The sequence below is a fragment of the Natator depressus genome, chromosome 1 (genome assembly GCF_965152275.1).
Source record: "Natator depressus isolate rNatDep1 chromosome 1, rNatDep2.hap1, whole genome shotgun sequence".
NCBI lineage: Eukaryota > Metazoa > Chordata > Testudines > Cheloniidae > Natator > Natator depressus.
Genome location: NC_134234.1, coordinates 174,404,734 through 174,431,826, shown reverse-complemented (window position 1 = coordinate 174,431,826; position 27,093 = coordinate 174,404,734). Strand labels below are relative to the sequence as shown.

At 39.6% G+C, this 27,093-nt stretch overlaps 1 protein-coding gene across 1 annotated transcript in view; it reads left to right on the top strand.

Annotated features, from left to right (window-relative positions):
* The window catches only part of LOC141998592 (multidrug resistance-associated protein 1-like), a 54,775-nt gene that overhangs the window by 7,546 nt on the left and 20,136 nt on the right, over window positions 1-27,093 (top strand). Inside the window, exons 3-15 of the mRNA XM_074971465.1 lie at window positions 1,613-1,754; window positions 3,779-3,936; window positions 8,224-8,401; window positions 9,829-10,083; window positions 13,322-13,387; window positions 14,763-14,900; window positions 18,479-18,625; window positions 20,077-20,161; window positions 20,290-20,356; window positions 21,125-21,251; window positions 23,279-23,455; window positions 24,637-24,804; window positions 26,429-26,615. Coding sequence (XP_074827566.1) covers window positions 1,613-1,754; window positions 3,779-3,936; window positions 8,224-8,401; window positions 9,829-10,083; window positions 13,322-13,387; window positions 14,763-14,900; window positions 18,479-18,625; window positions 20,077-20,161; window positions 20,290-20,356; window positions 21,125-21,251; window positions 23,279-23,455; window positions 24,637-24,804; window positions 26,429-26,615 — 1,895 coding nt within the window. The remainder of the gene's footprint in view (window positions 1-1,612; window positions 1,755-3,778; window positions 3,937-8,223; window positions 8,402-9,828; window positions 10,084-13,321; window positions 13,388-14,762; window positions 14,901-18,478; window positions 18,626-20,076; window positions 20,162-20,289; window positions 20,357-21,124; window positions 21,252-23,278; window positions 23,456-24,636; window positions 24,805-26,428; window positions 26,616-27,093) is intronic.

The following is a 27,093-nucleotide window of genomic DNA, read 5'->3' as shown; positions in this document are numbered from 1 at the left end:
AACTGGGAAATCTCAAACTGATTATTATATAACTAACTCATAACATTTCATCATGCTTCCAGAATGAGATTAAGGCAATCTGGGGCTTTAGGTACAACCCACATTGGGCCTTTCAGTGGACTCCTCTGTCTTTTGGGGGAGCACCAGGATTCAGAATTGAGACCAATGGGGTAGTTCACTGCTTGTAGAGGTATTGTTTCAGGTTCTCTCCTGAGTCAGACAGGTACCATTATACTCAGGTCACATTTTAAAATTTTCTTTGAATCCCTGAGGTCTAGAAACTTTTTTTTTTTTTTTTTTGGTAAAATGAATGGTGAAATTCTGATCTTACTACCTGACTCCAGGGGTTGGGACTCTAAGCAATGACTCATGTATGCCTTAATCTTGCCATGTTGGGACCCTGGTAGACCTATGCAGTGACATCTGGTTGTTTCATATCTGTTGCTTTCCAAACTTTTGGAACTTTCTTAAAAAATTAATTGACTTTGACATCAGCATTAATTTTTGCAGATTTGGTTGCTCTGCTCCCTCCCAAAACCTACAGGTTCCTTTCATACTCCCAAAACCTACAGGTTCCTTTCATTGTTCTTGTGGGGGATTCCTGTGGGTTCAGAGTGATTATGACCATTATTTACACCCATTTCAGCTCTTCTGTTTCTGACAGCAAAGGGTATAATATGGCCCCAAATTTAAACAAATCAAGATCTGTTGTAAGTTTATTGTAGACTTATACTAAAACCCAATTTCTGTTTGTCCCTGCGTACACTGGTTAAGGATGAGTCACAGTAGGGTGGAATCCTTTTATAAAGAAAAACAGACTCCAATGTGAAACTGCAGAACTGGAATTAATTTGCAAACTGGACACCATCAAATTAGGCCTGAATAAAGACTAGGAGTGGTTGGGTCATTACAAAACCTAATTTTCCCCTGTACTAATTTCCCCCTACTGTTACTCACACCTTCTTGTCAACTGTTTGAAATGAGCCACTCTCATTACCACTACAAAAGTGATTTTTCCTCCCTTGGTATCTTACTGTTAATGGAATTGTCTTGTTAGACTGACCTCCCACTTGGTAAGGCAACTCCCATACTTTCATGTGCTGTGTATTTATACCTGCTATTGTATTTTCCACTCTTTGCATCTGATGAAGTGGGTTCTAGCCCACAAAAGCTTATACCCAAATAAATTTGTTAGTCTCTAAGGTGCCACAAGGACTCCGCGTTGTATTTTCTGTGTAGATTATCATAATAAGTGGACAGTCACTAACCAGATTTGCTGTTGAAATAACTAGAAATTTTTATTCTCCTTAATTTCATAACTACAGATGAATGCTGAAGTGCAGGTTTTCCTCATTGAGGGTGTTCAGGTCTGGGGATTTTGGATTGGGCCCTTGTCTACTATAACTATAGTTTCGGTATAGTCAAGTTGACTGTAGGTGGGTTCCACAATTTTGCCTTTTATATTATAAATGAGCTCTACATTCACAATAATAAATAATGTATAAGTATTATATTATGTGTATAAAGCTTCTCAGTTAGGATTCCTGTTTGATTTGGCTGCTTTGTGTTTCTTGTAATAGTTCACTTGTTAAAGTATGTATTTTCCTTTCAGAATAATAACTTTAGGCTACAAGAAACCATTGGAAAGAGAGGACCTGTTTGAATTGAATGAAAGTGACTCTCCATATACTGTATGTCCCAACTTTGAAAAGCATTGGAGGAAGGAACTCTTAAAGGCAACAAAAGGATTAAAGGTAACGGTGATAGCAATAAATAACATCACTAACCCTTACCTTTTTCTAAATTTATATTAGGCATCCCGAAAAATCCTTGTCAAAACTTAATTAAATTCTTGCAATGATTTATATCAGATATCTTCACAGCACCCCATAGATTTCCATATAGTCTGCCCTCCCTTGATGGGTGCACTAGTTCAGAATGCCAGACAAAAGTGCTTAAGTGTATGTGTTTAGCTCCCATTAGCCATGGTAATGAGTCTTGCTCTAAGCCAGTGGTTTTCAACCTGTGGTCTGCGGGTCCCTGGAGGTCCGCAGACTGTGTCAAAGAGGTCTGTGAAAGATGACTATGAAAATAAAATGTTTCAGCTCCCAGAAAAGGCATTCTGTTGTTCTGATCAATCAAAAGTATGTGAATACCCCCACCAACAGATCAAAGCCCAGAAGTGGTGTCGTTACCATATATGCCCACAGTTCAGCGCCCTTTCTCAAGCTGCATTAACTGCCGTGCTGAGCACATGCAACATTTATAGTTGAACTCTGTTCAATCAATTTTCAGTCTGACTTCTATGGTAAGGGTCCGTGGACTACAGCTTGAATTTCCAAAGGGGTCCACACCTCCATTTGAAATTTAGGGGTCCACAAATGAAAAAAGGTTGACAATCACTGCTCTAAGCAAAAAGCAATTGTCTAAGGTTCTGGCAACACTTGTGCACCATTGCAAGCACTGGTATGTGTAGATGCCCGGTGTATTACAACCATAAGTAAGATTCTGCAGTGTAGAGCAGGCTCCAGTGTAATGTTTTAATGAAATTTCCTGGGGGGTTGTTTTATGGTAGGTGTTTGTGGGTTTTTTGTTTATTTTTGAAGTTTCACATTATGGATTTATACTGCAGGAATGCCATAACCTTAGGAAGTCTATATGAAGAGCCTCTGTCCTGAGAGTCTTAGGAGCATACAGTGCTCACCATTCCCAGTAAGGCAGACAAACTTTTCTTGATGGCCAGTCAAGATCAGATCATCAGGGGACTCTGGCTTCTGCATGATATGGTCGGCAGGGTGTTGAGGTCTGGCAGCTCTGATCTTGGGGCTGTGCCCCAATGTTATGTTCCAAAAGGCTTCAGACCTTACAGGGCCACTTCTTTTCTGGATGCTACCTTTCTAACCCCAGCTGATTTGTGGAAAGTATCTCTCTGCCTTCACCCCCTCACTCTTGTAATACCCAAGAAGGGTAGGTTTGTTTTTGCTCAGACTTTATAAGAATATTCATTTTTGATTAGAGACTTAACTTGGAAAATTTCAGTGTGCCAGGTTAAGATTTAGAAAGCTATTTAGCAACTGACATCACACCATTAGAATAGAAATTCTTAGGCAACCTTAAATATAACAAAAAGAAAAGGAGTACTTGTGGCACCTTAGAGACAAATAAATTTATTTGAGCATAAGCTTTCGTGAGCTACAGCTCACTTCATCGGAATGCATCCGGTGAAGTGAGTTGTAGCGCACGAAAGCTTACTCTCAAATAAATTTGTTTGTCTCTCAGGTGCCACAAGTACTCCTTTTCTTTTTGTGAATACAGACTAACACGGCTGCTACTCTGAAACCTGTTATATTTAACAGTTGCTACAATTCCCACTGGAAAGCAAAAAGATACACTGAAAAGCCACTTACTTATCTAGATCTATATACAGTACAAAAGGCTTTCTCCAACACGTCTAACAGATTTTTGGACGTTCCAACTATCATTTTTTGAGGAAGACTTTTTCTGTTGATGGCCTACCCATGGTAATAAATTGCCTTTTTGTGATACTGAAGGATGATTGCAGAACCCTTATTCCCCCTTTGTAAAGGATTACTAGATAGTCTAAATTCTTTCTGCACAGAAATATTTCTATCCCTCCCCCTCACTGAGTTGGAAGAAGTATGCTCCACAGCACTATAGGTGTGCCCATTGCTGTAGCTTGACACTCTTTGTTGACACTCTGCATTTTTGTGTTAAAATCTTTGTCTTTATTGTGTGTGTCTCTTTTGTAAATTGACAGGCTCCTTGTGACAAAGGGATGATATCAGAGAAAGCAAGTTTCCAGAAACCATCTCTGCTTTACCCTCTATGGCAAACGTTTAGATTTTTATTGATTAAAGTTGCCATTCTGAAAGTTGCAGCTGATATTCTGGCCTTCATGAGTCCACAGATAATGAAGTAAGTTTTTTTTTTTTTTTTTAAATGTACTCCATTTTGTGTTCAGGACAGCAATAATAATAAAGCTAAACAATTCCCAATATCAAGAAATTTAGTTCTGCTAACACAACTTTTCAGTGGCTAGGTTTATTAGAGCAAAGGTCTCTGTAACTTAAAATTATCCACATATTACATATTTTTATAAGATTTTTGAGGGATTAACAAACTTCCTCTAAGGATGTTTTAATGCCAGTTTGTGACCAACAAAAACAAAAGATACTTCTGATATTTACAGACTGAGAAGTTAGGTCATTAAGAAATGAGTCTCTGACTGAATTCCACTCAGCCCATGTCCTAGCAGATTGCACGCAGCCGTTCACATGAAGTTATTGAAATGCAAATATTGATAGTCACCATTTGACAGTTCTGGTTTGAATTTGTAATTTCCTTCATGCATATTTTCTTAAATATTTGGCTGATTGTTTATTACATCTGTAGAACTAAATAGCATTCTATCAATACTACCAATTAGGGAGCTCCTTCCTGCCTTGCATTGATATAATATCGTAGTACAGGAGCTAATAAGGCAAAAAAAATGTGGATTAGTTATGAATTATGAACCCTATTGATAGCAGAGATGCATTTCTCTCTTTGCAGTGTTACATGGCTGAATATGATGTTGCTATTGATATTGAAATATCAGATGTTGTTACTATATTAAAGAAAACAATGAAATATTTAAAAGTGTATGTGTTGGGGGGAAGCTTGAGTTACAAAAGCTAAAAAAAAAATAAAAAATCACGGTGCAAATTATCCCTTTCCGCACAACGGGGGAAGGAAGAAAGTAAGGAAATACAAATACACTCAAAGTGGTTCATCTACTGAGAGGTGGGGCAAATGTTTCCCTTTCCTAGAAACACAAGGTAGAAACCACCAGAAAAGAGAGTGGCTCATGGAGTTATCCAAATTTTCCCCCTGAACTCAGGGCTGTCAACCTGTATCTCTGAAGCATTATTGTATTACAGAAAACTAGTACATGTCTTATTAAAAAATGCAGAGGATTATGGGGAGGAAGAGGAAATGAAGGAAACCTTTTAGTCACCAAAGTATGTTTTAAAAATGTACATCCAGTACGTAGCAGCTTCGCGCATCATGTGTCAAAAGGAGGCTCATGAGTCTTTCCTCAAACAAATCAGACGTCAAGAATTAGAACATTCAAAAACCAGTTGGAGAACACTTCAGTCTCTCTGGTCACTCGATTACAGACCTAAAAATGGCAATTCTTCAACAAAAAAACTTCAAAAACAGACTCCAATGAGAGACTGCTGAATTGGAATTAATTTGCAAACTGGATACAATTAACTTAGGCTTGAATAAAGACTGGGAGTGGATGGGTCATTACACAAAGTAAAACTATTTCCCCATGTTTATTCCACACCGCACCCTGCTGTTCCTCAGATGTTCTTGTCAACTACTGGAAATGGCCCACCTTGATTATCACTCCAAAAGGTTACCCCCCCCCCCCCACTCTCCTGCTGACAAGAGCTCACCTTACCTGATCACTCTCGTTACAGTGTGTATAGTAACACCCTTTGTTTCATGTTCTCTGTGTATATTAATCTCCCCACTGTATTTTCCACTGCATGCATCCAATGAAGTGAGCTGTAGCTCACGAAAGTTTATGCTCAAATAAATTTGTTAGTCTCTAAGGTGCCACAAGTACTCCTTTTCTTTTTGAGGATACAGACTAACACGGCTGCTACTCTGAAACCTGTCTACTCTGAAGTAGATTTCAGGTCAGCTGTGTAAACAGCCCCTATATGACTTAATCAGAGCAGATACAATTACTCCATAAACAGTACTTTACTCCTTCGCATGATTAACTGTAAGTGCTCCCTAATAATGTATTTGCTCAAGCTAAGGAATCATATTTTTAAAATTTCATAATTCAGGTTATATACCAAGTTGTGGTATGAAGTCATTGGTAACTTTTTTTTAAAAAATGCTTGAAGTGAAAATGCTGTGACCATCATGGAACTGCTATGTAATGATCTAAGAATACGGAGATGTAGCAATTTTATGAATGCTGTATGTGACCTGGGCAGTGAGGTAAAGTTACTGTGTAACTAGTATGGATTTATTTGAATTTCCTTAAATGTCAGAATTTATTTAACTTACATTGGAGGTAGTGGAATGTTTATTATATGCTTAAAATGTTAAAATGCAGCATGGTCTGTGCATGAAGGCAACACAATGGCTGTCCAGACAAGAACATCCAGGCACTTGAAAGACAATGAGGCAAAATGTTACCCTCAATGATCCTGTGTCCTATTTACAACAAACTGCAAACCAGTTACAAAGTCCTTCTCTGGAGAGGAAGTGAGGGTTAATTGTCAGGTGCTGCCCAAGGGGCGAGAGGCTGACAGTGACAGAGACTTTGAGGAGGAATCTGAAAGAGTTGGATCTTTCCCCATATCCATGGAATGCTAAGCTTTAGGGACAGACAGGCAAGAGTGTAGACTGGCTTTTTTTTTTTTTTTTTTTTTTAATGATTACATTTCAGAGAAAAATCTATTGTTCTAATAAATAATACTCCACTTTAAAAAAGCTGTCTGGTTGCAACTGTCATTATTCTTGGAAGGAACAGAATTGTAGGGTCTGGACATACGTCAGACCTGCTGAGTCAGTCTAGGGTGGCCATGTGTCTGGCTTTTGACCAGAAAGTCTGGTAGAAAAGGGAACCTGACAGTGTCTGGTCACATCTACTGACTGGACACCCAAAGTCCAGTTATTGCAGGAGGGGGAGGTGGGGTGTCACTGGGTCATTGCCCGCGCCAGCCCTTACTCAGCTGGGGCGGCCCCCTATCTGCATCAGGCAGCTGCATCTCCCAGCCCTGGCTTCACAGGCGAGTCCCTCCTGACCCGGGTGGCGGGGGGTGGGGGTGAAAAGCACCGAGTGACTGGGGGAGGGGAAAAGAGGAGTGGGGGTGGGACATCAGGGGAAAAGGTGGGGCAGGAGCTTGGGGGAATAGGTGGGGCAGGGCTTTGGGGGGGAAGAGGCAGCGTGAGGGAGGTTCTGACACTCCTGCTGGAGTGTTCAGTTTTTAAATATTACCAAGGTGGCAATCCTAAGGTAATCATGGTTGATACACAAGGGACTGCAGCACAGTGCCTGGTCTGAGAGTGGGAGAATTGTGTGATTCATCCTAAGAGGCAGGCAACTGCTAGGGACTTGAGAGGGAGTGTATTTAGAGGAGGATCAGAGGGGCAGTTAGCCCAGGAACTGTGACAAATGCAAAGCCCATCTGTGCAATCTGTGTTTAAGAATTTCAAAATTTAGAATCTGAATCAAGAACTAAAAACAAATGAAATGCAAAGCCTAATTGAAGGCTGATTCTCAGACTAACTCAAAAGGTACATATTAAGTGTTAGCTTAAATTCAGAGTCAAAACTCTGAATTTCCAGGCTTTTGTTGCTTAGATGTAGATTTTTCTCGTTTGCTGGAGCAGCTTGAACAAAAAAGAAAAACCTACGTCTCAGCCACAAAAGCATGGAAGTTCAGTGAAATTATAATAACTACAATTCAGGTTTAATTGAAGACTGAAAATGACTCTGCCAAGGGAGAGGAGGAAGTGATTTTTATCAATAAAGGGAAGGTGGTTAACACGGTTGTTCACCTGGTTGGTTGTCAGAGAATTTATGAACATTAAGTGATTAGTGTTAACCTTTAGACTGTTGCAGCTGTCACCCTCAGCTATGGAACAATTTTTGCTAAAAATAAACCTTGCTGAGACCTACATCTGCAATTGTCTGAAAGGAAATGTTAGAATGACACTGTCAACTACTCTACATTGTTTATTACACTCACTTGTTAGTAGTAGTCTATTTTCAGGCTAGTAACAAAACTTAATTTTAACTTCTGATATTTTTTTTTACCCTTTTCATTTGGCAAATACTGATTTTTTTATTCTTTATTTCTAACAAAAAATGGTAGACGTTTTTTAAGCACCCTGTATTTGTGCTTCATTACCAGTGAAATCAGCAGCAACGTCCCTCTCTGTGGCATTGAGAATTGTTTCAAAGGTAGCAAAGTAGCACACAGATGAATACTCTCTCTTGCCCCCCCCCCACATTTTGAATATCTTGGTTCTCCACTGTCTTGCACATTTTAGACTCATTTTGGCCTGTGCAAAGTGGATGTAATAACTACACAGATTGTAGATGTATCCGTTTGACCGAACCCGTTTGCCAGATGCATATTGTTGATTAATGCACAGATTTTAAAACTTTGTATTCCTTCATTTGCAGGGAAATGATAACTTTGTATGAAAATCACTCTGATTTACGCTGGAAGGGATACGGCTATGCCATTGCTCTTCTTGTCGTGGTTGTCTTGCAGACGCTTGTCCATCAGTTATACCAGCGTTTCAATATGCTCACCTCTGTCAAAATTAAGACTGCTGCTGTTGGCCTGATATATAGAAAGGTAACTGCTTCTTCTAACATTACCTGCTAATCTCCAAAAAGGGCAAATGTCTCCCTTTTGAAAAACAAAAGAAGTGCTACAAAAACAAAGATGTTGTAGATTGATGAAAATATTAATAAAGGTGCCTGAACTATAACTGTAGCACTAGCAACAGCTGAAGTTAAAATTGCATGTTTCCATTCTAAGAGTCCCATCTTACAACTAAATGGGGGAAGCTCTGCATCAATGCAGAATCCGGGGAGATATAGGGGTCTGCCAGGGTAGGGCAAGTTGCGAGATTGGGAGCTACCCCCTTTTTCACTTGCTTACTGTTCTCTGAAACTCACTTTTTTTTTTTTTTTTTAAACCGGAAAGTTTCCAGCCTTGGTCCGTGTGTAAAGGCGGAGGGCTGTGCATATATGTGTGTGTGTAAGTTTGAACAAAAATGATTCATCCTTTTTTGAGCAAAAAGAAGGCTGAATTCCCCTCCCTCCCTAGCCTTTTTAAAAAATAAAAACTACTTACGCAACCTTTCCTTGAATTGCTCTAGCATTGAAGTGGTGGGAGCAGAAAGTTGAAATTTTGGCCAGGAAATCTCCTCTCTAGGGGAGAAAAGTTGAGATCTTCAGCATTTCAGTGAAAATTGGATTTGATTTGGCACAGCAGTGCTACTCTGAAAGTTGCAGTATGCACAATAGTTTAGGAACTGTTGTGTTTTTTTAAAAGTAACTTTCACCTGATGTTTTAGATGAACTCTGTAAATGTGTGCATAGCTAATACATGTAGTAGGCCCTGTCTCATTCAGCGCAAGGAAGCTTAGGTGCTAATAAAGCTCAAGAACTTTTCTGGAGGGAGAGAAGATATCGCTATAGCTGGTCTATGTGGAGTTTGTGAGCTACAAAGTATTTACTTTACTGTACTGTACTGCACAGCAAATGAGGCAAAGATGCTTTCTTTTTTACTCCATCTTTTAAATTTACTGTGTAATGAATGAGGCAGGACTGTGCATGGGTTGCTACGCAGTGCATCTTATACTTACTGTGCACAATCTGAAGGATGCAAGGGCTGAAACAATTCACTGTATCTATTTAATGTGTCCAAAAGACAACCTCTTCTTTCAGGATACTCAAAGTAGCCTCAAACATTAGGTGAGATTCTGTGCTGCACCCCTAAGACAGCCTGTAACTGTCTTCCTTGGTTCCTGCACTGGGGAGTATTCTCTCTTGGCTTCATATAGGGCTTGTAAAACCCCTTTACCCCACTCTGGTCCCTGTAGCTCATATGCGGGGGCAAAGCGGTGCTGGGAATCTCACCCATTGAGTGCAATTTAGCTGTTACTTTATTATGCCTAAGACAGGTCTTTGAAAACACCTTTAAAATAAAGTACATATTTAAGAAAGGTAGTTCATTTTGTAACCGTACACTTTGGTTTCTTGCTATTGTTGCAGGCTTTAAGCTTAGCTAATTCTTCACGGAGAAAATATACAACTGGTGACATTGTTAACTTGATGTCAGCAGATGCTCAACAACTTATGGAACTGACTGTAAACCTCAACCTTCTATGGTCAGCACCTTTTCAGATCCTGATGGCTATAGTCTTTCTCTGGCAAGAACTGGGCCCATCAGTGCTAGCAGGTGTTGCAGTGCTCGTTTTGGTTATACCTATAAATGCTTTTGTTGCTGCAAAAGTGAAACGGCTGAGGGTAAGAAATCTAAATGTAAATGCTGGAAACAGTTGTGGTGTTACAATGAAGAGCTGATTTTTAAAGAAGAACGTAAAACTAATGTAGGCACAAAATAACCAGATTCCTTTGTTGGAGGGGGAGCTTGTGGTATACCATCTATCAATATTTAGATCACTAAACCTTATCTATAAACAAAAAACAATAAACCGAAGAGATTTTGTGTATCTGTAGAAATGTTACAGGCCATAATCCTACAAACACTTATGCATGTGCTTAACTTTACACACAAGTCATCCTGTTCAACTCACTGTTAGCAAATTTCTGGCAATAGTTAGGATTTCTGGTTTTAGGACAAAACTGACTAAAATACCAACAAAATTGTAAGGTGTGTTTTCAGGGGCTTATTATTAAATAAAATGGAAGTCAAAAATCCAAAGGCCCAAATCCTACAACTGCTGCACCCATGTGGAGTACTAAATAGCGTGATCAGATGTCCCGATTTTATAGGGATAGTCCCAATATTCAGGGCTTTGTCTTATATAGGCACCTATTTCCCCCCACCCTTTTTCCTGATTTTTCACACTTGCTATCTAGTCCCCAAAGCGCTATTGAGTCAGCAACTGATTTGGGCCTATATCTTTTCCCTGTTCACAGTTTTCGTTTGGGGGTGAAGAAGGAAAAGAAAATAGGACAGGTAGCCCATACATTTTTGGGTGTTAATCCCCAGGAGCATAGGATGTTGACATAGGTGTTACATGGCTTCCCTTCTGTCAGTAAAGAGCAGGTCTTAAAAAAAAAAAATCATATGCCTAAAGATAAACACCACAAACCAGACACTCTGCTTACAGTGTGAAATACTGACCAGAAGAGTTAGTCACAGAAGTGAGTGTGCCAGTAATTCAATACATTTAAATTAATAATACACATTTGATTTAGGCCCTAAATCTAGGTTTAATTAACAAAAAAGCTTTTACAAACCTTTCCATTATTACTATAATTAATTTAAGTGGGGATTGGGAAGTGGAATAAGTAACCTTCCTCAGCAGAGATGAAATGATCTGGCCATGATCTGTAGTAAAAGGTGCAGGAGGTAATTCTGGGGAAAGATATCTTTGTGAGGATCCTCTCAGAGATTTCACTTTCATGCTCTGACTCACACCATCCCATTGAAGTGTGTGTGTGTGGGGGGCAGATTAGCCCCCCAATACTCAGAAAAGGCTGCACGACCCACTCTGAAACCTGCCTCCACAACCCCTCTCTCTGGCTCCCTGATACCACAGCTCCATTGACACCCTTTTATCATGGATTTCCCTTGGCCACAGCTGCCCATGATCCACAGAAAGAATAAAAACAGCCCAAACTATTATCTTTTCCAAGGAAACTTTACAGGGCTATAAGGGAAGCTATTTGTATTCCCCAGCATACCCTGTTTCTAGCTGCTTATGCAGTGAGGGCCATGGACCTGTGGAGAGGTCTGGTCTATGTGTCTGTGAAAACAGTGCCACAGAAGCAGCTGACCTCCACCAGGAGGAATAGGAGGGCAGATTTTTACACAGAAGTTCCCCTCACCATACAGATCTTGTCAGTGATGTGAAGGGAGAAGGAGAAAAGTGAGGGCGAGTGCAGTGATCTTGGCCACTGTTTGCAACCCAAAGTGTTCTGCCTAGGTATCCTAATAACCAGAGTGTGAAAGATGCTAAGTGAAACTGACTAGCATGTTTTCATTGTGCAAATTGAGTGAAATGCACAAATTAAATCTAGCATAAGTAGTAAGAAGAGAGGATTTTTTTAAAAATCCAGTTTTTAGTCATCAAAGATGTTGTCAGTAACAGAGGAAAGGAATTTCTTTTTCAAAATATGCTCTTAAACCTAAGTATTCCTTCACATCTCACAAATCAGACTGGGCCAAATTCTGTTTGCTTTTGTCACAGAAATAGTTTCAGCAGTTTTTTGTCACAGAAATAGTTTCAGCAGGGACTACTTACATGTGGTAGGTGAGCAGGATTTGACTCCTTGTGAGTGACTATTAAAGTAAAATCAATTTGCAAATGGTTACTACTCCATGGAAAAATATAATGAATAATCTATTCAAGACTTTAAGGAATCAACATCACAGTTTTTTTTTATAAATCATAATTTAGATGTTTAAGCATTTTTAAGATTAATCTATTTTGTAATTCTAGAACACTGAGAACTGAAACTCTAATTAGGAAGCTTTTAATTAGAATCTAAGAAATGCAGTTATTACTGTAATCATGCTGCAGGAAGTATTACAAAAAAATCAAGATGATATTTTTTAAAGAAAAAGTGCTATTAGAGAGGACATACCAATCCTTTTATCATATGATGATAAAATGATATACATGTCAGATACCAAATGTGAATTACATTTGACAATGTAACGTGTACAGTACAAGAATTTTTTTCCAAGAGAGTCAATAATAGAGTACAGAGTAACAGCCATGTTAGTCTGTATTCGCAAAAAGAAAAGGAGTACTTGTGGCACCTTAGAGACTAACCAATTTATTTGAGTATAAGCTTTCGTGAGCTACAGCTCACTTCGTCGGATGCATACTGTGGAAAGTGTAGAAGATCTTTTTATACACACAAAGCATGAAAAATACCTCCCCCCACCCCACTCTCCTGCTGGTAATAGCTTATCTAAAGTGATCACTCTCCTTACAATGTGTGTGATAATCAAGGTGGGCCATTTCCAGCACAAATCCAGGGAGACTGCTGAAATTCAGAGAGACTGCTGAATTGGAATTCATTTACAAATTGGATACAATTAACTTAGGCTTGAATAGAGACTGGGAGTGGCTAAGTCATTATGCAAGGTAACCTATTTCCCCTTGTTTTTTCTTACCCCCCCCCCCCCCAGACGTTCTTGTTAAACCCTGGATTTGTGCTGGAAATGGCCCACCTTGATTATCATACACATTGTAAGGAGAGTGGTCACTTTAGATAAGCTATTACCAGCAGGAGAGTGGGGTGGGGGGAGGTATTTTTTCATGCTTTGTGTGTATAAAAAGATCTTCTACACTTTCCACAATATGCATCCGATGAAGTGAGCTGTAGCTCACGAAAGCTTATACTCAAATAAATTGGTTAGTCTCTAAGGTGCCACAAGTACTCCTTTTCTTTTTGCGAATAATGGAGTAGTAGCTGTGTTCACTGTCTGAAGTACACAAAGTATGTTTGAATCTCTGATATTTTTTAAAAAATTGTAGGCATTGCTCTCTCTTTTTTAAACTAGAAAAGCCAAATGAAGAATACAGATCAACGAGTGAAACTACTAAATGAAATCTTGCATGGAATAAAGGTAATACCAGCAGCTAATGAGTTTCATTGCTCTCCCTAATAAAGATGAACGACTATGTTATTCAGAAAACTAGGGTTTTGTCACTGAACCTTTCGACTGATAATATAGGAAAGAAGAATTTAGGGGAAAATATATTCTGTTATATAACTACTTAAAGTGGATTTTTAAAGCATTATTAAAATAAGAGATGTGATTATAAAATATAGATTACCCATGATATTTTGATCATGTTCTCTTGTTTTATTTTTTAATCAGCACAGATAGTTTGTCATTAGATGGTTGGAAATCTTCACTAAACTTCACTTTTCTTGAAGAACAAAATTGAGTTTTTCAAATTTGTTCTTGTTTCTGAAAATCTATTTGTCATTTATGCTTCTTCAATTTTTAAATATTGAAGTAGCCAGTACTTCAAATTATTCACAGTTCATTCTGCATTTTTCTGAAGTTTTGTGGATTTCTAACCACAGACATTGGTGCTGCTATAAAATGTATATAATACTTTCTTTAAGATGTTGCTTCTTGATTGCAAGTAAGATAGAGATATTTTCATCATGAAAGTGCTAGTATGATGGACTGGTAGCTATTTGCCAATACAAAGCTTGAAACCTCTCCTTCCTTGGGCATTTTGTGTTCTTTTCATTCATAATACCACCTTATATAGTATCTTTCATGTAGATGGATCCTAAGAGTTTCTTTCCAGATTCTATGGGCACACTTGCTTCAATTAAACTACTCACATAGCTAAAGGGTTAGGCCCTACTTGTATATGTAATTCTTCTGTCTGGTGTTCTGGACAATAGTAAAGGATGTTTTCAGGTGTCCTTAGGAGTCCTTTGGCCACACTTTAAATTTACTTCCTTATCAGATAACAGTATTGTCTGGACACACCACCTGGAGATGATCAGTCTTACATGCTGTGCACCAGAAAAATAAAATAAGTGTGTAGCTTACCACGCTGATTTTTTCCCACATCAGAAAGTGATAGAAGAGGGTTAGAATGAAGTCAGATGGTGGCACCTCTGTGAATAAATTTAATAAACTAAAATGTACATGGGGTGAATGCTGATAGTAGTAACCTGGAATAATAAGTAATCCACCAAAACAGGAGCACAGTGAAATGTATAGAGCTCAAGGTGACTACACTATAGCATTCTTCATAACAAATCTCATTTTGGGTTATATTGGGTTATATTTGGGTTATATTGCTGGGACAATATTTCATTTGTAGAGGCTATACACTGGAAAATGCAAGTGTTGGATATTTACAGTTTTGTATTGTTCAACATTTGCAGATACATTTTTGGAATTTAAACTCATTTTAACAATCACTGCTGTTGATTTACTAAGATGTAATTTTCTGTTTATTTGTATTTAGATTCTTAAACTTTATGCATGGGAACCTTCATATCAGAAGAAGGTCGTGGAAATACGAGAACATGAAATAGATGTTCTGAAGTCATCTGGGTACCTGACAACTTTCTCCATGCTAACTTTAACCTGTATTCCTTTTATGGTGCGTTACTTAACAATATCCATTTTTGTAGCTAGCTATCACTCTCACCAGAGTATCTGAGAGTCTCACAACCATTAATGAATTTATCACCACAATATCTCTGTGAGGTCGGGAAGTATTATTATAATACCAGTTTTACATAGGGGAATTGAGGCATAGAGAGATTGTGACTTTTCCAAGGTCATACAGGAAATCTGTGGCAGAGCCAGGAATGAAATCCAGATCTCTTCAGTCCAGTCCAGTGTCTTAATCCAAAGACCCTCCTTCTGTAATGTAAACAGTCACACATTCTTTTTTTAATAGCGTTGATTCTTGTTGATATCCCCATTAAGCATCTAAGACAAGTTTTTGCTTTTTTTCCATGCTCAGATTTTTAAAAGGAAACAAGATTGGGGTGGAGGTGGGGAAAGAGGTACACATTCTAGTTCTTCTGAGAAGAATAACTTTCTGTGGGTGAAAAAAGATACCTTACATAGGAGTGAGTTAGAGATAACTTAAGCCTGGCTGTGCTGGATAATATACTTGAGAAGGACAGAAGCTAAATTCCCTCTGACACACTCCTTGAAGTTGATAGCATCTGTTAGAGGTTCCCCCATCAAACTCCCTACATATCAAATAAAGCTTCTCGCAGTTATTCACAAAAGTCACAATCTGTTTAGTACGCTTCCACACCTACTGATAGCATAGCTATATTCAGAAGTCAGATAGGAATTTTTCTTTTCCCTCCTCTGCAGCCACATAACTAGGGCCCTACCAAATTCACAGTCCATTTTGGTCAATTTCACAGTGATAGGGTTTTTAAAAATGTACATTTAATAATTTCAGCTATTTAAGTCTGAAATTTCAGTGTTGTAATTGTAGGGGTCCTCACCCAAAAAAGGAATTGTGGGAGGGAAGGGTTCCACAAGATTATTATAGGGGTTATTGCCACCCTTACGTCTGCACTGTCTTCAGAGCTGGGCGGCCGGAGAGCAGCGGCTCTTGGCCAGATGCCCAGCTCTGAAAGCAGAGCCACTGCCAGTAGCAGCACAGAAGTAAGGATGACATAGTACAACACTTTTACTTCTGCACTGCTGCCTGCAGAGCTGGGACCTCAATCAGCAGCCGCCACTCTCTGGCTGCCCAGCTCTGAAGGCAGCAGTGCAGAAGTAAGGGTGCATGGTATGGTTTTGTCACCCTTACTTCTGCGCTGCTGCTGGCAGGGCGCTGCCTTCAGAGCTGGGCACCTGGTAAACAGCCACTGCTCTCGAGCAACCCAGCTCTGAAGGCAGTGCAGACATAAGGGTGGCAATACCACAAACTCCTAAAATAACCTTGTGACGTCCACTCCGTTTTCAGTCAGGACCATCAATTTGAGAAACTCTGGTGTCCCATGTGAAATCTGTATCGTATACGGTAAAAACACACAAAAGACCAGATTTCACAGGGGGAGACTAGATTTCATGGTCCGCGACACATTTTTCATGGCCATGAATTTGGTAAGGCTCTACACATAACAAGCGATTGCTATAGTAAAGTACCAAAAACAACATAAGTGAACACATTTATTTCTGCAGCACACCTGATCTTCTGAGCTAAAGCCTACATCTGCTGGAAAATTGGGGGACCATGTGTTAGTAGATTGAATTCATAACTGGGAGTCAGAAACTCATGGGTTAATTCCAGTTTACTGTATGGATTTAGGCCAATCTTTTAACTCTTCTGTGCTAGTTTTTTCATTTGTAAAAGTGGGATACTGATGTTTATTTGTGTACTATAAATCACAACCATGTTATGATGCATGATTTGTAAAGTACTAAATAATAATTGCAGAAGTGCAACTGTTACTGCATAATACATTTGTGCATTTACCTCAGTAACATATTTCATCCCTTCCTAAATTCCTGCAGAAGAAAGAAAATGATACAATTTAATTATATAAGTAAACACTGTTGAAAAATCATGTGGTCATATGGTGACCAGCTCTGTTGTTATTATGCCTTTCTGCTTTTTAAAGTTTGGAAGATGCTTTTAATCCTTGTTTTTAGCAACCTCCTCTCTCTTCCCTTCCCTTTCTCTCTGCCACTCCCCTCCGTGCCACTGAACTGTAAGGTTCTGAATTTTAAGAAACTAAAACTGTTCAAAAAAGAATAACAAGACTTCTAGCCAACTTCATCCCAACTCCGTTTCAGTGGAGTTACACTAGGAATGCATTTGGCCCTTCAGACTTAATCACTTCAATAAATAGGAGAAATTATGGGCCAGATCCTCATCTGGGATAAGTCCTGTTTTGGCAAACTAAAGTAGAGAAGTTTCAGAGTAGCAGCTGTGTTAGTCTGTATCCTCAAAAAGAAAAGTAGGACTTGTGGCACCTTAGAGACTAACAAATTTATTTGAGCATAAGCTTTCGTGAGCTACAGCTACAGCTCATAAAAGCTTATGCTCAAATAAATTTGCTAGTCTCTAAGGTGCCAAAAGTCCTCCATTTTTTTTAAAGTAGAGAAGTATCTTTTTCTCCTTTTTATCATCTTTAACAAAACATAAGCCTTTAAAATATATCCATTCTGTGTGAAATGCCTAGGTTAGTTAACTTGATTTTCAGAGCACCCGTGTAAAACGTACATGTCCAAATTCTTTGTTGCTTTATATTTGGCTGCAGCTTCATTGACTTCAGTGGCTTTGTCCATTTACAGCTGCTGAGAATTTGACCTTTATTAGAATGTCACATGTTTTTAGGAATAGTAAAACCTAGGTGATCCTTCATGACCTTCTAGTAAGGCTGAAACTAGAGCTGGTTGGGAATTTGTCGACTCAAATCTTTTTCTTCAGAAAATGCCGATTCATTGAAACAAAACCTGTTCATGGGAGAGGGACAGTTTTGACACTTCTTGTGGAAAAAAATTGGAAAAATTTCAGAGTTGCCAGTTTCCCATTTTGACATTTTTGAAACAAAAAAGTCCTTTTCTTTAGTTCAGAATGACTTTTTTCATTTTGAAATGCAAGCTAATTATAGTAAATAAAATTTTAAAAGGAAAATCGTCAAAATTGACACACAGTGTTTCATGTGCGCTGAATGGAATGTTTCCTCACACTGTCAGTCCATAAATATGTGAGATGGACTTTTTGTCCCAATTCAGGACCAAAAATCTGTTTCCTGCCCCGTTCTAACAGAAACACCTTCATTTGTTTATGTCAGTAGGCATGCAATTGCTTGTTAAAATGACAGTGCCAATATACTGTGGAAAACAAGCAGACAGTGGGGATACAAGTGCCAATCAACAAATGGAGACAATTAAGACCTTCAAATAGACTGAAATCCAGTGGGAATATTATGTGTGTACAAACTTAAGTATGAAATGGAATTTTATACCACAAGATATAAGAGCTTGTATTTAGTCTAAAGACAGAAGTATGTTCGTTTTAATTCATGAATAGTAGCACAGTTTGTGTTTCAGTTTGCATTAAGCTGTAGTCAACATCCAGCTCTTAATTGCTACCATCATATTTTTGTAGCAGGAATCATTGAAAAGTAAAACTAAGCAGGATGAGAAAAGTAATGGAAAAATAATCACCCCCTCCCCTCCCTTTTTTTTTTAAAGGTCTCATTGGCTACCTTTGGAGTGTATTTTCTGCTGGATCAAGAGAATGTCCTAACTGCAACTAAAGTTTTTACATCTATCTCTTTGTTTAATATTTTGCGACTGCCTTTGTTTGATTTGCCAACAGTGATCTCTGCCGTAGCCCAGGTAAAATCTAAATCAAATGCAAATAGGTGTCAAAAAAGGATGACATTTATGGCCCTTTATTAATCTTCGGGGTTTCATGTGGTTTAATCTATTTTAAGATTAAGGTTAAGCCACCTGATTATTTCTAGTTTTATTTTGTTGAAATTTTCATGTCTTTGAGGGGTGGGAGAGGCACTGGTATTGGAGGGGGTTTCAGAGTATATTATAAGGAATGACCAGCAGGTGGCATGAGTACAGTTCCTATTTCTACTTGTGCTCTATCTACTGTTTCTCTATGTAGTTCAGTTTCTTGTAAAGAAAGTAGCAAGGCCATTGTCAGCAGATGCCCTCTCCATCCTGCTGTCAGACATGGGTAACAAAATATGCTGAATCAGAACTCAACCCTTCCTGGGGTTTGGTTTTATTAACCCAGAAATTAGCAGTAGTATAACAAAATTGAGCTAAGTCTCCCCAAGCTTGGCTGCTGCCTTAGGACTGCTCAGTTTATATGGTAAATGTTCCCTCTCTCTTCCAGAGAGCTAATCCACAAACAACCTGTCTCAGACTTTGTCTCCACTGACACACAGGTGTTTTTTAAACAGCAAGATAACTAACGAGCGTGGAAACAAGTCACTCATAGTGTTTGCCACAAGGTAGCTAGCAGGTCAGCATGGTACCCCAACGTGTGGTTGACTTTGCTTCATTTACCTTAAATAAAACTAAAGTGCATTGTCTCCACTATGTTTTTCCAGTAGAATAATAGCTAAAGCACCCTTTTTTTGTCAGTGAAGACATAACCTTCATGAGTCAGCAGAGCCTACTTCCCACTGGGACACGAGCATCCATGCTGTCTAACAGGGTGTGGTGTTTCAAGTGAATACTGCTGTCCGCCTAAATCAGTGGTCTCCAAACTTTTCAGGGTTGCGCCCCTCCTTGACCCTGTCCGTGCCCCCGCCAGAGCTGGGGCTGGGAGTTGGGCTGCAGCTTGGGAGGGGGAACATAGACGGGGTAAGGGGTCTGAGGCTGGGGCCGCAGCTGAGATGGGGCTGGGGCTGGGAATGGAGCCCTGGCTGGGGTCCAAGGCTGGGGAGAGGGCTGGAGCTGCAGCCGGGAGCTGAGGCCGGGCATGGGGCCAAGGCTTGGAGTGGGGCTGGAGCAGATATGGGGGCATAGCGAGCTGGGTGGCTATCCCGCTCTGCTCCCTATGGGGGCTGGCCCAGGTCCCACACTGCCTCCTGGAATGTTCCTCTGTGCCTCCCTACAGGGTGCGCCGCACAGTTTCGGGACCACTGGCCTAAAACTTCAGCTACCTTTATGAATGTACATAAGGAAAACATTTTCTGTTTAGTGCCAAGAACTTCATTGCCCATCTCAGAATAAACTAATAGACATGCTTGTTTCTTCGTGTAATCTAGAATATATGAAGTATTGCTTAAAAACCCAAATAGCATAAAAGTTTGTGCATTCTACAGACAAAGGTTTCTCTGGGTCGTTTAGAGGATTTTCTGTATTCTGAAGACCTTGACCCTCAAGACATCAACACAAACTACAGTGGAAGTAAGCAGGGTTTTGTTGTTGTTTCTGTTGTTGTTATTCAACATCTGCAGAAACAAATTGATTAACCAGCAATATCAACTGAGGGGCTGCCTCTGTAACTTATTGTTAATTTCTCTTTATTGCAACAGATCATGCTGTGGGATTTATTGGTGCTTCTTTCCGATGGGAGAAGACTGGACCTTCAATCTTAAATAAGTAAGAATCAAGGTTTGTGAAGTAGGTTTGTGAAGTAACTTTGAACAAGAATCTGTACAGGCATCACATTCTGCTGGGCGGAGTTTACATAGATCATGACATAACAGTCCACCTAGTGCAAGGTGCAGCACGTTGTGATGTCCCAGAACAGCGAGGTGGGAGACTGACTCCCCAGACCACAGTATCCCTCCGGAACTCCCCACTACTCAGGGAATGGATTAAACCCATAACAGCGCATGCTTCCTGAGGTGCTGGCACTGCTATGTGACCAGAGCCGTCTTCTCCTACCGCATTGCTACTCATTATGCAGGTAGCCAGAACAGAGACATGAAGGCACAAGATGGCCCAGTACCTCCGCACAGCTGCACAAGCTGGACCACTGAGCCCCCTGAAAGCATTTGTGAAAATAGCTACAAATCAAACAGGGTGTTTTTGTTTTCCTTTTGGAACTTACATGGTCTCTTACTGTTGTTAATCTTGTACTGTGTGGTGGCTTCCTACTGCACTGTTGCCCTGATTCTGCAATTGATAGCATATGGTGAATTTTTAACACGCAGAGAGACACTACAGTCTCCTTAAGTCCATAGCTTTTCAGGGTTCTAGAGTATGCTCTAGTCACAGGTATCCAAACTGAAATATTCACCTCCCCAGTCACAGTGGAGTAGGCTGTATTTTTGCCGTTTAGTGTCCACTAAAGAGGATTCTACTCTGTACACAGTACAGTGTTTATAGAGGATTACTGTTGTTTGTCTTCCTAAATGTTTCCAGTTTGAACATGAAGATCCCGGAAGGCTCTTTAGTTGCTGTGGTGGGGCAGGTTGGATCTGGAAAGTCATCTCTCCTTTCTGCTATTCTTGGAGAAATGAACAAGTTTGAAGGAACAGTCCAGAGAAAAGTAAAGTTGATTTTGTTTCTTGTATTCACAGTTATACTATTACAATATGACTGTTTTATAGAAGATGGTTTATTTGTGAATATAATAAAATATATTGACAATGGAAGCATTTCTTTTAGTATGCTGACCATTGGATTCTGTGAAAAAATGGCTTGGTGGCATTCATGTTACTTGTCAAGTTAACTGATTCGCAGCCACCTACATTAAAACTAATATGATTTAGTTTTCATTTTTAGTAAACCTATAATTATTTATTGCAAAAATCCTTAGGATTAAGGTCATGCATCAAGCCTACACATCCTACAGTGGCTGGTTTAGAAGAGTGATACAACCATAACTCATTTGGAGCAGTGATATAGTTTTGCAGGAGACAGTCAGCCCTTTCACAATGGCTTACACATAGAAAGGAGAGAAAACATTTAAATGGGGGAAAGTGAGTTGTGGACAGAGATGGAAGGAAGTTCATTCTGCCCCTCTCAATGATAACAGCTCCCTTGGCATAAACTCTTTCTGTGGTTGAACAGAGTGAAGAAATTGTCCAAGTGCCCATCACAATAAAATAGAATTTAAAGAGGCTTATATTAGGCTAAAACAGCTAAGCAGAAAGATAACCTCTCAACATAGCCCACACTAATAATAATACTTATCATACCAAACACTGTAAATAGATTAACCAATCACCATAATACTGATAAATACAGAGTTGTCAAGTAACTCCTGAGTGTGAGTCACTTTGGAGTAAGATTAGAATTTGTTAGTCCCTTTCTTCCATTCCTATGTAAATCCGCTAGACCATATTGCCTTTCACTAATGTTTAAATAAAGAGGGGTCTGAAGTCTCTTGCTAATTTACAGCAAGCAAATCAATTTAGTACATTTTGGTGGAAATAAAAAACAACAACAACAAAAGTGAGGGGGGGCCTCTTTGGGACAGGGAACTATATAGAGCAGGGATTGGCAGCCTTTGGCACGTGCCCATCAGGGAAATCCGCTGGCTGCCCGGGACGGTTTGTTTACTTGCAGCGCCCGCAGGTTTGGCCTATCGCAGCTCCCACTGACTGTGGTTCGCCATTCCAGGCCAATGGGGGCTGCAGGAAGTGGCATGGGCTGAGGGATGTGGGGGCTGCTGCTTCCTGCAGCCCCCTTTGGCTTGGAATGGCGAACCGCTGCCAGTGGGAGGTGCAATCGGTCGAACCTGCAGATGCGGCAGGTAAACAAACCAGCCTGGCCCATCAGCGGATTTCCCTGATGAGCCGCGTGCCAAAGGTGGCTGATTCCTGATATAGAGTAAACTACTGAAGAGTTAGTATGGATTCATTGGGTGGAGGGTGATGTCAATGAATCTCATCATATTTCTTAATAAAATTAATAGATGTTCATAGATTTATTCATTTAAGTCAGAAGGATCCACTCTGATCATATAGTCAGGAGCTCTTAAAATCATCACTCCTGTCCCATAAAACCATGTTAGTTTCTAGTGTTGACATTTTTATCTAGCGGGATCATCAGTGGTACATAAAGGCAGTGTGTAACTAACCACAGGAGTTTCCAGAATTAAGCAGTACTTCACCTTGTTATTCTAATTGAGCAATGCTTCAAAACTGGCTTTACATTAAAAACTGCAAATTAAACCAAAATATAATCTTCCTATATTTGCCACGTACTAACTACAGGTCCAGTTTTGCTACCTTTAAGTGCACTGAGTAATACCTTAGTATGCAAGAAGTCCTATTGCTCTCAATGAGGCTACTCAATGAGTAAAATTTTACTCAATGCGTGTAAGGGTGACAGAGTATAGTGTGCACATGCCCTCATAACATGCACAGTATTTCAGCCAGTATCTTCAACAGCTTGGTTTGGAACATTTGACTTTTTAGAATTCTAACAGTTTGACTATGCTAATGTTTTAGAAGTAATAACCAATGACTTTACTTTGAAATATAATTTGAACAGCAGATGTTCTTAAAATGCTATCTTACCACATGTAGAACTGTCCAAATGAGAGTGTTGCCTTTTCTCTTTATTTAGGGTTCAGTGGCTTATGTTTCCCAGCAGGCCTGGATGCAGAATTCCATTTTGCAAGAAAATATTCTCTTTGGCTCAGATCTGAACAGGCCATATTATGAGAGGGTTTTGGAAGCCTGCGCTCTACTACCAGATTTGGAGCAGTTACCAAATAGGGATCAAACGGAGATTGGAGAAAGGGTGAGAACTTGAAAAATCACATGCAGTCACTCAGCTGAGCTGTAGTTCACAATGTCTTCCAAATGCATTTAGTTTGCTAAGGCTATGTCTACACTACATTTCCTTCAGCAAAATTTATGTCACTTAGTTGTGTGAATATTCCACTCTCCTGAGTGACCTAAATTACGCCAGCATAAGCACTAGTGTGCGCAGCGCTATGGCGGCAGGAGAGCTTCTCCTGCCAACATAACTACTGCCACATGTTGAGGGTGGATTAATTGTGTTGACGGAGAGCTCTCTCCCGTCAGCATAGAGAGACTACATGAGAGATCTTACAGCTGTGCCGCTGCAACCTCTTTAGTGTAGACGTAGTTTAATTGACATTAAACATGAAAAATACTACAAAGGCCTAACTCTGCCCCAAATGAAATCAGTGGGAACAGAGTTAGGCCAATGCTGGTTGCTTCTGAAAACCCCCTCCCTTGTCCATAATATTGCTCTCCCCTCTCTACCCCTTTTCCCAGCTTGTGCGCAAACACGTGGATACTTCGCCTATCACATATCACTCTTGTTTTTTCAAAGGTTACGTATGTTTGTCACAAAGGAGATGTACTGTATAAAATACATCCATATCCTTTTCTAGTCCTAAGCTTGGGAGTTTGCTAAAGCTCCTGTATGGAAGTTAGTGAGAGAACCAGAATGGAAAAGTTTAATTGTAAACTCTTTCAATTAAAGCTAAGTGGACATTTGTAAAACTCTAAGGGGATTTATAGCCACTTCCAAAGAGTTCCTCTTTTGAAGTGAAGCTGGGTCCCTACTTTCATGCTCTATGGTTGACTTACAACAGCAGTTTTAAGCTGTAAACAATTACTTTTAACCCTATAACCTTCAAGAAGAATGGAAAATAAATTATATACATATATTAAAACTACCACAAATATGTTTCATATGTGGTATCTCCTCTTGAAGTGATTTACACAGTCTATTTTCACTTAGTGGTATAGTGTAACTGATAGGAGCTAGACATGCTGCTTGAGAATGACAGTATCTTCCATCCGATGATGTGAGCTGTAGCTCACGAAAGCTTATGCTCAGATAAATTTGTTAGTCTCTAAGGTGCCACAAGTACTCCTTTTCTTTTTTAGTAAATCATGTGTATCTCTTTTGACTGGTTTGATCTAATATTGCTTTTATTTTCCTAGGGAGTGAATATAAGTGTGGGGCAGAAGCAGAGAGTGAGTCTGGCTAGAGCTGTTTACAGCAATGCTGACCTATATCTTCTGGATGACCCCTTGTCTGCTGTAGATGTACATGTTGGAAAGCATCTTTTTGAGAAGCTGATTGGGCCCTCAGGGCTCTTAAAAAACAAGGTAAATAAATCAGTCTTCACATAGTACAACAGGCAAATTGAAAATCTTCAATCGTGTCTGAGTGGGCTTGTTATATATGGTAAAAAGAGGGAGCACCTTGTTAAATAAGAAGCCCTGCTGATTATACTATTTGAATCATATCAAGCAGTCTTATGAACACAGACACAATTAACACTTAACCTGGGCTGACCTGGAAGTCTGAAAGGGTACAACTACACTGCAATAAAAAACCTGTGGCACCGAGTTTCAGCGTCCAGGGCAACTGACTCAGGCTCGCAGGCCTCAGGGCTAAAAAGCACAGTGTAGAAGTTTGGGCTGGGGCTGGAGCCCAGGCTCTGAGCACCATCTTCCTTGTGTGGTTTCAGAGCTTGGCCTCCAGCCTGAGCCCGAATGTCTTCACTGCAGTTTTTAGCCCCGTGAGCCCGAGTCAGCTGACTGGCCAAAGAGGGTCTTTTATTGCAGTACAGATGTACCCATATAGTCTCAGAGAGTCATATAATATTTGGGCTTCCAACTTGGCCCTTGCTCGTTAGCTGACAGAGATTTTAAGAGTGCCGTGGATTCTATCTGTGAGGAGGGAGGAAGGGCCTTGTGGTCACCATTGATCCTTCACCTGGCTGAAAGGGGGGGCCGAAGGTTCACAGGTTCTAAGGCCAGAAGGACCCACTGCGATCATCTAGTTATCCTGCATCAGACACAGGCCATAGAACTTCCCCAAAATTCCTATTTGAATTACAACATATCTTTTAAAAAAACTGCTCATGATGGAGAATCCACCACAACCCTTGGGAAGTTGTTCCCATGGTTAGTTATACCCCCACCTGTCCCCATTAAAAACTTGCACCTTATTTCCAGTTTGAATTTGTCTAGATTCAACTTCCAAATGTACTTGATAGGAAGTTGCATCCAATGTTAGTGGCAAAAAGGTTTTCTGGTGACCAAAGGAATCCCCGAGGAAGAGTGGGCAGGGAATGGAGTTTTCTCATCTAAAATTTGTTAAAGATTCAAATATCTTGGTGAAAAGTAACTTTCCTCAATATTACTGATTTATGCAGATTATTTACTGCTAGCTGGTGCCTATGGAATTCATGGATTGGTGGAAGTGGAGATGTTCCTCTTTTTACTTCCCTCTTAACCTCCTCTTCTTCACCTGCTTTATTGGTAATAAACACCTGAAAAAGGAGGTTCCAGTACTGAAAACACTAGTAGTGACAGATGCCTAAACAAGATGAACAGGGCTGCTATCAACATAGATATGGTACTAGGTTGTATTTAGAGAGACTCTTACCAAGAAACTCGAGCTTTCATGATCTTCTGTTATCATTAAAAATGAGCACTTCGCTAATTCTAAAGTATTTTTATTTGTAAGGCTGATACAACATGCCTTAAGAACCATGTGTGCAACAGCAGTATAATAATGTGTACTTTGATCATTACTTAGTTTATCGTAATATGTAACAATGGTAACAATTTCTTCAAATCTATTTGGTTGCTTTAAAGAAGCAGCTAGATAAATTCCTAAGACAATTCCATATGCAACTCTCCTTTTTTAAAAACTCCCTTGTACTGTTAGTACACACTTCATTTTCATATGGTAAAAAATAAAACGTTTTGTGTTTTTCAGACGCGTATTTTAGTGACCCATAACCTGACACTCCTGCCTCAGACAGACGTTATAATTGTAATGGAAGATGGCAGGATAGCGCACATGGGGACCTACCAAGAGCTGCTCTCAGAAAGAGCTAACTTTGCTGAGCTCCTTCAAGTCTTCAGTGCAGAAAATAAAAGTGAAGAAACACCTCAAATGAAAAGTGAGCACATATAGTATTTTTTAATATACCATGTTTTCAGAAAACCTAGTTTTACCTTTCTACATCAATTGCTAAGAAAATATTTTTCCTTTAGGGGATTGAATAGCACAAGGATTTGGTAAAAGAAGCCTTTCACCTTTCTATCACTTGTTTGAATTCAGGCAGGTCTAGATACTGAGATTCCAAGTTATAAACTGGAATAAAATTCAGGCACTATTGGAATAGTAAGTCATTGAGTTCAGGCACCTAAAGGCCCTCCTGTGACCAGGCCCTGTGTGAATATAAGTAATTCCTGGAACAGGAAACTGCCACATAGTTTCATGATTTTTCTGCTTATGGTTTTTTGTCCTGTTAACTCCTAATTGACTTTAGTCAAAGATTCATTTTGGTGTATCTGACACTTCAATAATTCTCACTTTTATAGTCATTTTTAGTTATTACAGTAATACCTGCTGGTACATCACCAATCTACATGGTG